This window comes from Camelus ferus, chromosome 27, assembly GCF_009834535.1.
Source record: "Camelus ferus isolate YT-003-E chromosome 27, BCGSAC_Cfer_1.0, whole genome shotgun sequence".
NCBI lineage: Eukaryota > Metazoa > Chordata > Mammalia > Artiodactyla > Camelidae > Camelus > Camelus ferus.
Window position 1 is genome coordinate 25953325 of NC_045722.1, and position 13877 is coordinate 25967201.

At 39.2% G+C, this 13877-nt stretch overlaps 1 protein-coding gene across 2 annotated transcripts in view; it reads right to left on the minus strand.

Annotated features, from left to right (window-relative positions):
• Nucleotides 1–10046: 10046 nt before the first annotated feature.
• Nucleotides 10047–13877, minus strand: part of GABRB3 (gamma-aminobutyric acid type A receptor subunit beta3) — a 224166-nt gene continuing 220335 nt past the window's right edge. For both annotated transcript variants that reach the window (XM_032469269.1, XM_032469268.1), the window contains exon 9: nucleotides 10047–13424. In XM_032469269.1, the coding sequence (XP_032325160.1) occupies nucleotides 13083–13424 (342 nt within the window). In that variant the 3' untranslated portion in view covers nucleotides 10047–13082. The remainder of the gene's footprint in view (nucleotides 13425–13877) is intronic.

Below are 13877 nucleotides of genomic sequence, written 5' to 3' on the forward strand. Positions count from 1 at the left end.
GAACATGTATCTATGAGTTGAATTGCTGTATCAATTCAGTTTAGTTCAGGCTAAAATATCCATCACAATATTGAACAAAGGTGGCAAGAAAAGACATCCTAATTTTGCTTCTGATCTTAGGGGGAAAAATATCTGATTTTGCACCATTAAGTATTAAGCTAGCCGTGGGATTTTGTAGGTGTCCTTAATCAGATTGAGGCAGTTCCTTCTATTTCCAGTTTGCTGAATATAAATTTTGTTACCATGAGTGTATTTTACATTTTGTCAAGTACTTTTTTGGCATCTGTTGAGATGATCGTGTGATACTGTTTTTTATTCTCTTGATATGATGAATTATATTAATTTTATGTTTTGTGTGCTAAACCAACCTTGAATTTCTGGAATAAGTTCCACTTGGTCATAGTATAGAATTCTTTTTACATATTGCTGAGTTTAGCTTGCTAGAATTTTGCTGAAGATTTTTACTTTCATATTCACAAGAGACACTGTTCTGTAATTTTATTTTCTTGTGTTACCTTTGCCTGGTTTTGGCGTAAGGGTAATATTGAAGTCATAAAATGACTTGGAAAGTGTTCTCTTCTATTTTTTGGAAGAGTTTGTGAAGATTTACAATGATTTCTTTTAATGTTTGGTAGAATTCAACAATGAAGCCATCTGGGTCTGGAATTTTCTTTGTGGGTAATTTTAAAAATTACTCACTCACTTTCTTTGTGTGTTATTATATAGGTCTATTTCTTCTTGAGTCTGTTTTAGTAGTTTATGGCTTTTAAAGGATTTGTCCATTTCATGTAAGTTATCCAATTTTTGTGTGTGTACTGTTGTTCATAGTTCTCCTTTATAATCTTTTTTTTATTTCTGTAAGGTCAGTAGAAATACCCTCTATTTAATTTCTAATTCTAACAATTTAACTAATTTCTCTTTTTTTCTTGGTAAATTTGCCTGCAGTTTTGTCGATTTTGTTGATCTTTTAAAGAAGTGTTGGTTTCATTGATTTTTCTGTGTTAAAAATTAATTCTTATTATTAAAGATAATCAGCTTTATTTAAATTATTTGTAATCCCCAGAGACATATTCAGAGTAAAAGTTGATGTCTTGGGGTACATCTCCACAAATAGTCATTTTTGTCCTTAATGGACAGGGCATGGAAAGAGGACATTATATTTCAAGGACTCATGGCTCTAAAATTCATTTGTTTCCCCCTAGCTCACATTTATTTACTGTTTGAGAAATATTACTATTTTTTTCTGTGAAAATATTGTACCTAAAGTTTGTAAATAATTCAAAATAATAGATCCTACAGAAGGAATTTTCTCCTCCTTCTATTAAGAGAGAGATTCTTTTGAGAGTGAAGAATTATCAATCTGATGTGTCCAGCCATTTTTTAATGCTCATTTAGATCAGTAAGATCATGTCAGTTCTGAAGCAGTAATTCTAAATAATTTTTATTTATGTATTTCAAAATACAAAATTTGCATTTTGCTTCCAAGTCTTACTATTAGACTTAATCTTCTGAAGGAAACTTTGCTCAGAAAGTGAGGAAAGGAACCATCAGTGAAGTTCCTGGTTAAAGCTATGACCAGATACAGGTTTGATGGAAAAAGAAATCTATTGCTAACTCAATGTAGTGTCCTGGAAACTTCTACACATTCCATCCATAATAATAATGTAAGAATAATTATTTGAGGAGAAAAGCCTCTGGGGACCTAAGACGAGAATGTGATTGTATCTAGAAAGCTGGGATCCAAATCATTTGCTTCTGATTCGTCTAAAGCAGGGGTCTGCAAATTTTTTCCTGTAAAGACCAGAAAGTAAATGATTGAGATTCTACAGGCCATGCATGGACATAGAGGATGCTAGGAGAATGAGAAAGAGCTGTCCAAAAAGCTGAGGGGTTACTGCAAAGCTGTATTTGGAACAACTACCCCCGTCAGGATGCCACACTCTCCATCATTCCACCTGCTTCCCCCCTTGCCCAGGCACTGTGTAGTTTATCACCAGGATAGAACACATCATCAACAGCAACAACGAAGCACAGACATCTTTAATAAAGGCATTAAAAATAATGATCTGTGGAGAACGAGCCTCCAAGAGAAGGCAGAAGGAGCCCAGAAAAGAAAGGGCCTTTGTAATTTGCCACTGGGGTGCCTAGCATCTAGGTCAGCTCTCTGTTTGCTCACTCTAAAATAAAATATTCCCACTAGAATCCCAGAAACATACTCAGACCTCTTATTTAGGCTTAATATTTATAGGAAAAGCCTGGTTGTATGGGAGAACCACATGAGAGGTATGATACGAAGAACACCAGAGAAAGCGAACTCACAAAATATCTCACAAGAGGCCATCTTTCTTAGAAAGAAAACTACAGGCATTAAAAAAAAAATAACCACAATAAACAAAACAAAAATTAGCATTAAAATTTAACTTCTTTCAGAATCCAAGAAAGCTGCTACTATTCTCAGAGAGATTTAAGGAAATCAAGCAGCCTGAGCCAAGACAAAGATCAGTGAATGAAACTCAGTTGCATTTCTACTGACTAGTAATAAAAAATCAGAAGGTGAAATTAAGCCGAAAACACCATCTACAATATCATACAAAAAATATTAAATGAGAAGGAAAAACCCATCAAAAGATGTGCAAAGTCTCTACATTTAAAACCAAAAGCTATTGTTAAGAGAAATTAAGGTAGACTTAAAGCAGTGGTCCTCAACCAATTGTCCATCCTGGGGGACATCTGGCAGTGACTGGAGTCATGTTTGGTTGACAGGACTCGGGAGGCAGATTTTGGCACTGGAGTCTAGTGAGCAGAGGCCTCAGGGAGGAAGCTCAGCATCCTACAGTGCACAGAACAGTCCTCTGCAACAAAGAGGTATGTGATCCACAGTGTCAGTGCACCAAGAATGAGAACCCACAGTGGGGATGACAGTTCTCCACAAATTGGTGCATAAATCCATTGTAACCTCAATCAAGTTATCAGAATGTCTGTATAGTAACAAACTGATTCTAAAATTTATATGAAAATGTCCTCAAGTAGGCCAAAAAGCTTTGAGAAAGAATAATGTATTTAATGAACTAATAGTATTTGCCTTTGAGCCTCGTTATAAAACTATAGTGGTCAAGACAGTGTGTTGTCAACTCAACATAGTCAAATAGATGAACAGAACAGACTAGGAAGTGCAGACATAGACCCACATATACATGGTAACCTGATTTCAACAAGGATAAAGAAGCAATTCAGTGGGGGAGAGTAGCCTTTCTAACAGATGGTGCTAGAACAATTGGAAAGATGCATATGGGAAAAAATGAACTTTCATTTATATTTCACAAAATATGCAAAATTGACTCGAAATGTATTGTAAGTCTGAATGTAATACCTAAATCTATAAAACTTCTAGAAGAAAGCATAAGAAAAATCTTTGTGACCTAAAATTATGCAAACCTTTTTAGAAACAATTCCATACATATGATCTGTAAAAGAGAAAAACAAATTGAACTTTATCAAAATTAAAAACATATGCTTTCTGAAAAGCTATTAAGAAAATGAGGAGACAAGCGTGGACAGGGAGAAAAATAGTTACAAAGCACATCTGGTAAAGGGTTTGTATCTGAAATATGTGATTATATACAGAACTCTCAAAGCACAATAGGAAAACAAACCTTAAAATGTCACCTTTTCCGGATATATGCCCAGGAGTGGGATTGCTGGATCATGAGGTAAATCAACTATACTTCAATTTAAAAAAATGAACTGAAGATTTAAACAGACCCTTTATTAGTGAAGACAAAGAGATAGCAAATAACACATGGAAAGATGCTCGACATCATTAGTCAATACGGAAATGCAAATTAAAACCAAAAGGAGATACGCTTGTGTAACTACTGAATGGATAAAACTAGAAAGCCTGACCATGCCAAGTGTTGGAGATGATGTGGAGAACCTGCAACCCTCAAACACAGCTGTTGAAATGTAAAATTGTAAAACCACTTTAGAACACAGTCTGACAGTTTCATGAAAAGTGAGATCTACACCACCATGAAATCCACCTATCTCAGTCTTAGATATTCACCCAAGAAAAGTGAAAGCATGTCTAGGCAAAGCTGTATATGAACGTTCTAAAAGTGGAAACAAGCCAAATGTCTGTCAACAAGTAGAGGGATTGTGGATATGTGTGTAATAGAGGAGAACAAATCTAACTCCACATTGGATCTGCTCCTTTAGTTTTACCCACTGGGCCCTGTTTTCCAGGCTGTCTTGCTAGCTCTGCACCTTTTGTAAAACAATGTTAACTTTAGCCTGAAACATACAGGAAAGCCTATTCTAGGGGCTCTGACCTTTAAAGATGTCAGCACTTCTGCACTTATGTGGAGACAGCAAGTTGCAAAGTAGTGAATAACCTTTGTTTTGCTGGAGGTTTAGAGGGACACCATGACCTGGCCCACGTGGACGGCTGCAAGAACAAAGAATTCTTGCAGTAAGAAGTTTGCAACAACCAACCACACCTCCTCTTCTGTTTTTTGTATAAAAAGAACCTGTATTCTGCCTTGAGTAGGATGGTCCTCCAAGACATTAGTCTCCCATCCTTTTGGTCTGCTGGCTTTCTGAATAAAGTCACTATTCCTTGCCCCAACACCTCGTCTTCCTGATTTATTGGCCTGCTGTGCAGCAAGCAGAAGGAGTTTGGACTTGGTAACATCTGTACAATGGAATACTACTCAGCAATAAAAAAGCAGTGAAGTATTGAAACACACCACATATGGGTGAATCTCAAAATAATTATGCTGAGTGAAAGATGTTAGCCATAAAAAAAGGGCATACTGTTTGACTTCATTAATATAAAATTTTAGAAACTACAAAGCAATCTCTGTAGTGTCATTTGTTGCTTCAGGACAAGACTGGGTGTCTTAGAGGGTAAAGATATTACAAAGAGATTCAAGTAAACTTAAGAGGAAATGAATATGTTCACTCTTTTGATTGTGATGATGGTTTTGCATATGTTGAATGTTATCAAGTGACCCATTTTGAATATGTACAGTTTTTATATGTCATATATACTTCTAAAAAGATATTTAAACAATGAAACAGATTGTTAAAAGATAAAGTCAATCACCTAGAATGCAGAGCTAACAGACAAAAGCCAGAATAGGAGAGGAAGATTATATAATAAGGATTAAACCATTAAGTACAAAATCTGACTAATAGAAGCATATGAAAAAAAGGTGGAGAATATTTTCTTAAAAAAATAAGAAAAGTGTTAAGAGCTCAGAGATACATATCTTCAGATTTATTTGGAGTTTTACCCAGGATCTAACACACTATACAGAAAAGACTCATGCTACATGCACCTTTATGAAATATTTGATAGAAAGATGTCCTAAAATTTCCCTTAATTTAGGGGCAATTGAGTAAGAGCTTGAGAAGCTAGGAGTGAGTCCATATAAGTAAATGAAAACCAGCCAGCATCAAACTTGCTATAAGCATCACTAGATGATAAAAATACAATGGTACAATGATTTCAAAGTTGTAGGAAAATTACCTCCAATTCATGTCAATACCTAGCTAACCACCAATTAAACATAAAGAACTAAGGAAAGAATTTCTGCAATCAAAGCCTTCAGAAACCATCTGTCTCACACCTGCTCCTTGGACATTAACTGAGGATGAACTTTAGCAAAAAGAATAAAACCAGGAAAGGGGAAGCCATGGGCTATTAAAAATGTTGAAACTAATTCAGAAATCAGAGGATGAGAGTTTTGCAGTAGGTCCAAAAAGCAAGCAGTTTTAATTTCTATCGGAAGACAATCAATGTCAAGAAGAATATTTTCATGAGGAAAAACAGAAAAAATAACAAACAATACATTTAATGACTAAGGTGGTAATGTTATGTACATGGGTAAGAAAGAATCCATTCTTCCCTAATTAAGAAAAAGTAATGCAAATTAGAAACTCAAGAATGAGTGTTTGTGGGTGATTGGGAGGGACTAAAACCTAGGAGAGTCTTGATGCAAAGAGATGGGCTATATGGTTTGGATCAATAGAAGCAGTGTAGGAAAAAGTAATTCATTTGATCCAGACCTTAGGAGTATTCTTCAAATAGCCTGAGAAAGACATCATCCTAAATCCATCTGAGTAAACTGTTTAGCTCTGCTCTGAATGATATTTGTATACTTAACAACTTCAAAGTTTTTCATTGTTTTTTAACTTTTAGTGAGGTGGGAAGCCCCATGAAAAGACTGGCAGGACCCCCAGGCAGGGCCACTACTTTCCCGCCAGCTCCATCCTGTTCCCTGGCCCAGAGGCATTATCTCCCTTTTGTGTTTTTGTAGAACTACTTGCTTCTAGGAAAGTGAAACTTACCCCTAAGATCCTATTGTTTCCCAAGGCTCACTCCTGATTGATCCATTTCTAACACCTCATTTGCATAGAGCTCACTTTTTATTGGTCCATTTCTAACACCTTATTTGCATATGGTGTTGCAAAATGTTGCAAAGTCTTGACTGGTAGCCTATAAAAGCCTGGGGGTCCAGAGCTTCGAGTGTTAACTCCTCTGGACCCGCCGGTGTGATAAACCTGAGTTTTCCAACCCTCCAAGTGTCGCTTGGTCTCTTGCCAGGATCCAGGTTGCTGTAACACTGAGCTGTAAGACTTTGCTGTAACATTAGAATAATTTATAAGTAAAATCCTGAAGGCTGAAATACAGTCATGTGCTGAATGACAAAATTCTCAACCTCCACGATGCAGTAAGAGTTGAGCATCTCTTTTCTCACACATTGTCAATTGATCCTGCTTTCCAGGCAGAAATAATTTTAACTATAGTATTTCTGTTTTTTTCTTTCTAATACGTATTTTTATGCGCTCAACTCAGATCCTAAACCTTGAGCACTTACATAGTATATAGCTCAATGATGTGAGCTGTTCACTACTTTTCAACATTTGGAATCACTCTATAAACATATCGAAGAATAAAATGCAAGTTTATGATGGTAGGCAAAATGTAAATGTTTTCAACCTTGATAATGTAAAAGTATAGTGGGGAAGGCATAGCTCAAGTTATAGCTCGAGTGGTAGAGTGCATGCTTAGCACGCGTAATGTCCTGGGTTCAATTCCCTTCAAAAGTGAGAAAATAAGTAAACCTAATTACTCCCCCCCCCCAAATTTTTTTAAAGTATAGTTACAATTAGCAGAAGATGGAAGGTGAGGAAAGGAAAAGAGAAACCCATGAAGAACTGGGGTGTGAACACCTTTCCCTAAAATAACAGGGTCAGGTGACTGCTGCTGGACCCAGGGGGAATCAGAAATGGAGATTTAAGTTGAAAGATACTTTCTTGTAATCACTGATTACCAGGGCCACTAACTAGCTTCCTTTTTGGTTTCAAGATGCCCACGCCCACACCCACACCCACACCCACACCCACACCCACACCCACACCAGACGTGATGTGAAGTCAGGCCGTTTCTGGGGACGACATTTTGCTTACAAATTCCGTGTGCATTGCTTGCCTGTGGATTTTGAGTGGAACCTATTTACGGAAAAGGCAAGGGCCACAGAGTAAGTCCCTCTAATGCCAGGAGTGTTTCAGTCGCTAACCATTGTTGCTTTAGCCCCACAAGGGCTAAACGTCCTGCCTTAATAATGTTATCACAGGGGCCAAAGAGTCAATCTTCTCTGAGGAATAATTTTCCCATTCAGAGGGGATCTGACCATCCCTGTCCTCTAAAAGCTGGTGAAGAGGTGGGAGAGAATTGTGGGAAACAATGCCTAAAGTGTTTGTGGCCCATGGCAGCCGTGGGGACCAGGGGTGAGTAAATTCTGGGTAGAGGCTCTCACGTATAATGGACCCTGCATTCAGTGGGGCTTTCTTGGTCAACCAAAGGTGGGATGCTTTTTAAAAGAAGCTTTAAGAAATTTGATGACAATTTGAAAATCCTTTATTTTTCTGTAGTTATTGGTAATTTCAACTTGACATCGGAGTGAATAGTATTGTAGCCCAATTAAGTAAGAGCTGTCCCCATAGTGACGTTCCAGTCCTAGACAAAGAGTTCGTGTGAAATAGGTCCAGGTCGGGACCAAGTGGACTAGGGATGTAAAACACTCGTCCATAGGTTAAAAAAAAAAAAAAAAAAAAAAAAACACGAACTGTAAGGAATTACTGGTGAGTTTGTATTACTTTGTTCAGAGCAGGCACAATGGAAGGCGATTACATTCCATTGAATCCAACCTCCATTAAATCTTAACTGGCTGAGGGCATTTTTAAGACTGACAACCACCGTGGGGAGCTTTCCCTTCACAGTGTGCACACATGAGCCGGCAGCCTTTCAAGGGGTCTAGAGATGTATTTCCCAACAAGATTTCTGTCTGGTTTGAGGTGTCTGAGGATCTGAGCTAGTTCATTCATTCATTCATTTATTCATTCATTCCCTCACTCACTAACAGACACTGCTCATTACTTTCTCACTGGAGACGGAATGAGGAAAATTGCTTTTTGGTTCCCAAGAACCAAAGAGTAGGAACCATACCACCTGTGTCTGACCTTTAATATAAAAATATTTCTCTCTTAAAACACTTATTTGAAGACAAGGACAAGTTGGATCTCTGTGTGTCTGGTTGGCCTTTGAAGTTCAGAATCAATCATGATAAAAAAAAAAAAGTCAGGGTCCAACAGGTCTCACAGGCAGTCATTTCTGAGCTTACTTCTTTCTACTTTCAGCATAACCTAAATGGGCACGCGCAACTAAAATACCCGGAATGAAAGTAACCACCCCATTTCAACAACAGGTAGACAAGGAAGAAGAACTGTATCCGCCTTCACATTTAAGTCAGTTAGTCCTTTTTTAATAAATTTGAATTCATTCATCAACAAGTTTCATATTGTATCTATCACTCAATTTGGCTGTTTTTTTTTCATGTCAAATAATACCAAAAAAATTACATCAATGTGCTTAAGCAAAATTGGGTTTTAATTTATCTTTACAATGAAATGAAATCAACATGGGAATTGATCATGACAGCAGTCGCCTATTCCTATTAGAATAATCCTGTACTTACCTTGAACACACTCACTGACTTGTGAAGTAGAAATGTGACACAAGAATGACAAGGCGGTTCCTGGGGCTCGTCCTAAGGAGAGGCATGGTGCAGGGGTCACGCTCTGGGAGGTCACTGTTTACCCAGGGGTTGGGAATTGAGTATTTCAGGAAAACATGGCACCTTTCAATGCAGTAGAAGAGGTAATAATCGATCCAAGGCACACTAGTTGTGTCCTGGGAAAATTTAACCCACCCGGGCAGCTCTTTGCCCCACGATTCAGTGTTGCCCTGACCGACGACGGCTCACAAAAGATGAGAACCAGAGTCAATTCCACGAGTAACAAAACATTTCGCTAATTGTTCCATTTCGCTTACTGAAAAATGGCCAGAAATATGAACTGGTTTTCAGGTGTCGAGTTAAAGTAAGAATTATGGGATGGTTTATCATTTCAAGCCAGGAGATTCAAAGTCGGACACGTCCTCTGTTTTAGAACACACCATTGTGGGACAAACACCAGTGGGATTATCTACTAGAGGCTGAAAATGAACACCTGCAGTTGCCGTGTGCCTGTCCCCTTAAAACCAGTCCCAACGGGCTTGGCAGCACCTCTGAATTGAAGATCTCCTTGGTGAGAATGTTAATTCCATAGCTGGCCAGGGGAGAAGTGCCTCTGATGTGAATGGCTGAACATGGCAGAAGTTCTGGGTGCTGGCATTACAAACACATGATAGTGAGGATGCACGTGGAGCGGGGCTACTACTGTGACATACTTCCTAGTGCACTTAAGATTCAGAGGGAAATGAACATCTCATGGTATAGACAGCGAAAGCCTCTACAGTCCTGGGATTGGTGAACGAGAACTTGTTTCAAGATTCCTCGGTCTTTTCCGTCTTTCTCTGTAGGGATGTATGTAGTGGGCTCTGGAACTGTCTCCAGTGTATCAGAATAGGGGTAATCCCAAACTTATCACAAGATCTTTCTGCATGCCTTGAGTCCCCGTGAAGCATTTTGGAAAGACAGGACTACATAGAAAATCAACTTTTTATTACGTTCAGGTGTTGAGAAAGGAGATCATTATATTCCAAATTCAACTGTTCTCTCCTGACTCGAGAAGTCTGGATGTGGGTAACAGCCACCTCAGATTAATGTCAGGGATCCGGGTTCAGAATTCATCAACATGCCTTACTCACTGGCTCCCATAACTACTCTGGAGTAAAAATGAGAGGGCGTCGTAACCGAGCAGAGAACCAAACTCTGCTTTGTTCTGCCAGCACGGAGTTCTGCTTCTCAGTATTTCGGACAACTTTTAAAAATGGAGAAGCTATAAAATAACTTTATTAGAAGAAAAGTAATTTTCTTCTAAAATGGAGTAAAGCAAACACATATCCAAGGATTTTAAAAAGTTTTTTTTTTTTTACAGAATATATGTATTTGTGTGTGTGTGTGTGTGTGTGTGTGTGTCTGTAGTTACAAACACTATTTATAGTATAGCTATTATGTTTAACGTCATCGCAGTGTCTACAAAGTTGTGGATCCCAGTCTTGGTGCCAAATGCATATAAAAAGCTCAAAAGCTATCATGACTATTCCATGCAAATTTATATCCGGAAAACCTTGGGAGGGAGACTGCAGCTCCTCTGAGCCCCCAGGGGTCTCTGCCGTTGAGAGTTGGGTACCTCAACGGTGCATCGAAAACACTTCGAATCACTTTTCTCCCAGAAAGAATTAATGTCACAGTTTTGAACATGTAAATCCTACACTTGAAGCAGCCGCTGACACTTTTGTCGGCGCTCATGTGCAGTCTGGGTCCCTTTTCTGCATGTGGAGCGCACGCCTGAAATCGCTGATACAAGGAAAAGGTACCTGAAGTGCTGAAAGGGGTAAGGTCTTCACAATGTCTTTTTTTTTTTTTTTTCTTTAACATGTTAACAGTGATAAGGCCACTTTACAAGGTTTTTCCCCAATCTGTTTAACTGTTAGGATCCCCCATTGTTACCCATGGGAAAAAACTGTCAGAGAAAAGCCAGAGAACAAGAAATCACTGGCTAGTCTCCAGACAAAACTAAAACCAGAGAGCAGCGGTTGGGAGAAGATGCAGAAAAAAGGTAAGAATGGAAGAGGGGAAAGGGAATAAAAATTGGCCATTGCTTCTAGCATGAGATTTTGTGGACGGGTCTACCTGACGGTGGGTTTGGACTGTTACCAATGCCCGCAAGTTCAAGGTTGTCATTAGCCGCCAAGGAAAAGCAAGTAGTGGTCGCTCTTGGGGACAGCCCTCGGCACCCACACCCGCAGGGAGGTGGGGGTGCCTCTATCTACAGGGAGAGAACTCAGGGCCAGAGATGAGAGCGCTGGACGAGACTCTGGTCACTGGTTTTGGACAGAACAGAGAGGGTGAGGCATGTGTGGCGTTTTGGGATAAAGTCTTAATTTCGCAGTTCTTTCCTGAATATTTTGCTTTTTTTTTTTTTCTCCAAATGCTTAACTTCACTGTGACATCTGTTTGCACAATCTGTAGTCATTTCAGTTTATGGATGCCTGTGATAGAAATATTGTTTACAAAAAATATATCATCTCTTTTTTTTTTTCTTTAGAAAGATCTCATCTAAATAGTAAGTTAAGGTTGCATCTATGAAACCGGTGCACCTTGTCTTGTTTCTACGAGCTTTAAAAAGTCCAAATACTGATGAGGCTGTGGATCAGAAAGAACCCAGAGTGACTGTGTTTGTGGTCAGGTTGCTCTCCTTGGCCTCAAGAGAACGGTCATGGGTCACCGGGTGATACATGGTGTGTACTGGTCGTGTTCCTGCAGGGTCCCAGCTCCACTAGGAGGAGTTGGATGTGCTTGTGAGAGATGTCAGATACAGAAATAAAGGCGTGAGGATGCTTCTCGGTTGCTGAAACTGAACAGAAGTGTTTGAGCTTCAATCTTAATTCTAGAGAACAGAAAGCAGGTACAGCACATAAAGAAAAATCTGATCTCACATGCTGCCGTGAGAGCAAGCAGAAGAAGCCAAATCTCGGTAAATATACATGGATATGCATATTATGCAAATATATTTTATATGAACATACAATGTTATAAGTGGTCGATAACTCAAAGACAAGGGGGAAAATCATCCTAGACGGCCTGACCTTAGAGTTATTCAAATAACCTGAGACGTCTAAGCTTTCTGTTAGGTATCGGGCTTGGAAATCTGTGAGAGATGTGGAGCACATTTCCAGTGATTGAAATGTCAACTAAAGATCGCCAAAATGTGCCACTGTGTTCGCATGTGACGTAAGCTGGATCCACTCCAGGTGAACAGAAAAGATACACTGTACATTGGAGTACTTACAATGAGATGCCATCTGTTCCCAGTGCAAAAGATGGACATTCAGACACCAACCTGGGCTGTATCTACATGTAAGAAAACAGGTGAGCCCACGCCAGGGCTCACATCATCCACTGACCCAGTACAGAAGAAGTTTGCCTGGAGAAAGCAAACCCCATCACCTTTCAAGCCAAAAGCCTTCGCTTAATAAACCGAAAGAGAGGATGTGAAGTATGCGACTCATTCTAAACTAGCAATACCACTGCATGAGTTTTTGAAGAACAACTAAGAGTTTCTTTCTGGTTTTTAAACTAAAACATCTAACTTATGATAGTCAAAGACACACTTGGGGATGATACTGTGTTTCGCGCCCTCATTCTCAAGGCATTACTATTTCGACGATGCTTGTCCCTTTCAATTAAAAAAGAAAAAACTATGACTTTCTTTAATATGCATCCTGTGTTAAATTGTCCATAGCTGCAAAATGTAGATATGTATGTGTATTTGTTTTACATACACATGGGTCCTTACGCCTGTGTGTATAAACATATACACATACATCCTCATATACACGTGTATTTTATATATATGCTGAGAAAGTTCACATATATATACAATTGCGTATGTATATATGTGTGTGTCTGCGTGTGTGAGTCTGTGTGTGTGTACAGGTATAAAAACTTGACAGGCAGAGTAATATTTCACTCAGTGTTAAATGAAGTCTTTGAAAAATCAAGTACAGTCACTCAGTTAACATAGTACAGCCAGTAAACCAAGTTGAAAAGAGAAAAAGTGAATGGAAACACGATCCTGGACCATCTGTCTATGGCGTTCACATCCGTCAGATCGGGGATCTTGATTTTGAGCTGTGAAGACCTCCTCCGTAGGTGGGTCTTCTTGTGCGGGATGCCTCGGTCCCCCATGTGCCGCACGTGCCCTTCCCTGGGCATGCTCTGTTTCCTGTACTGGATTCCTGAGTTGTCAAAGGATATTGCTGAATTCCTGGTGTCGCCAACGCCGCCTGCAACCTCGTTCATTTCGTTGTGAACCTCCAGCGATGTTAACAGGATATTTCCATGAGCATCCACCTGATGGGAAAACACACCCTGTTAGCCGCGAGCATGCCGGGATACCTCATTTGCATATGCAAACCCGGGGCAGGCTGACGTCACGCTGTCACGGCCTGTACATTAGGAGAAACCGCACGTTTGCCAAACCCAGTGCTTTGTGTTAGTGAGAAGTGTCATCTTGTGGGCTTAACTGCAGGTTAGAGATGTTATTTCCTTGATTTAAAAATTCTCACGTAGAGTGACTTACGGTGAAAGGGAATGTCAAAACGAACAGGTATGTGTTCATGCACGGCTGAAGCACTGTGCTGTCCACCAGAGACTGATGCAACGTTGTACACTGGCTGCACTGCCGTAAAAAATATACACAAACAAACAAACAAAACAATCCGAATAAGACCATAATTTTATCCAAAAAAAAAAAAAAAACTTACATAGAAAATTACAAAAAATCAGGAAGTCCTTTTCAAATTG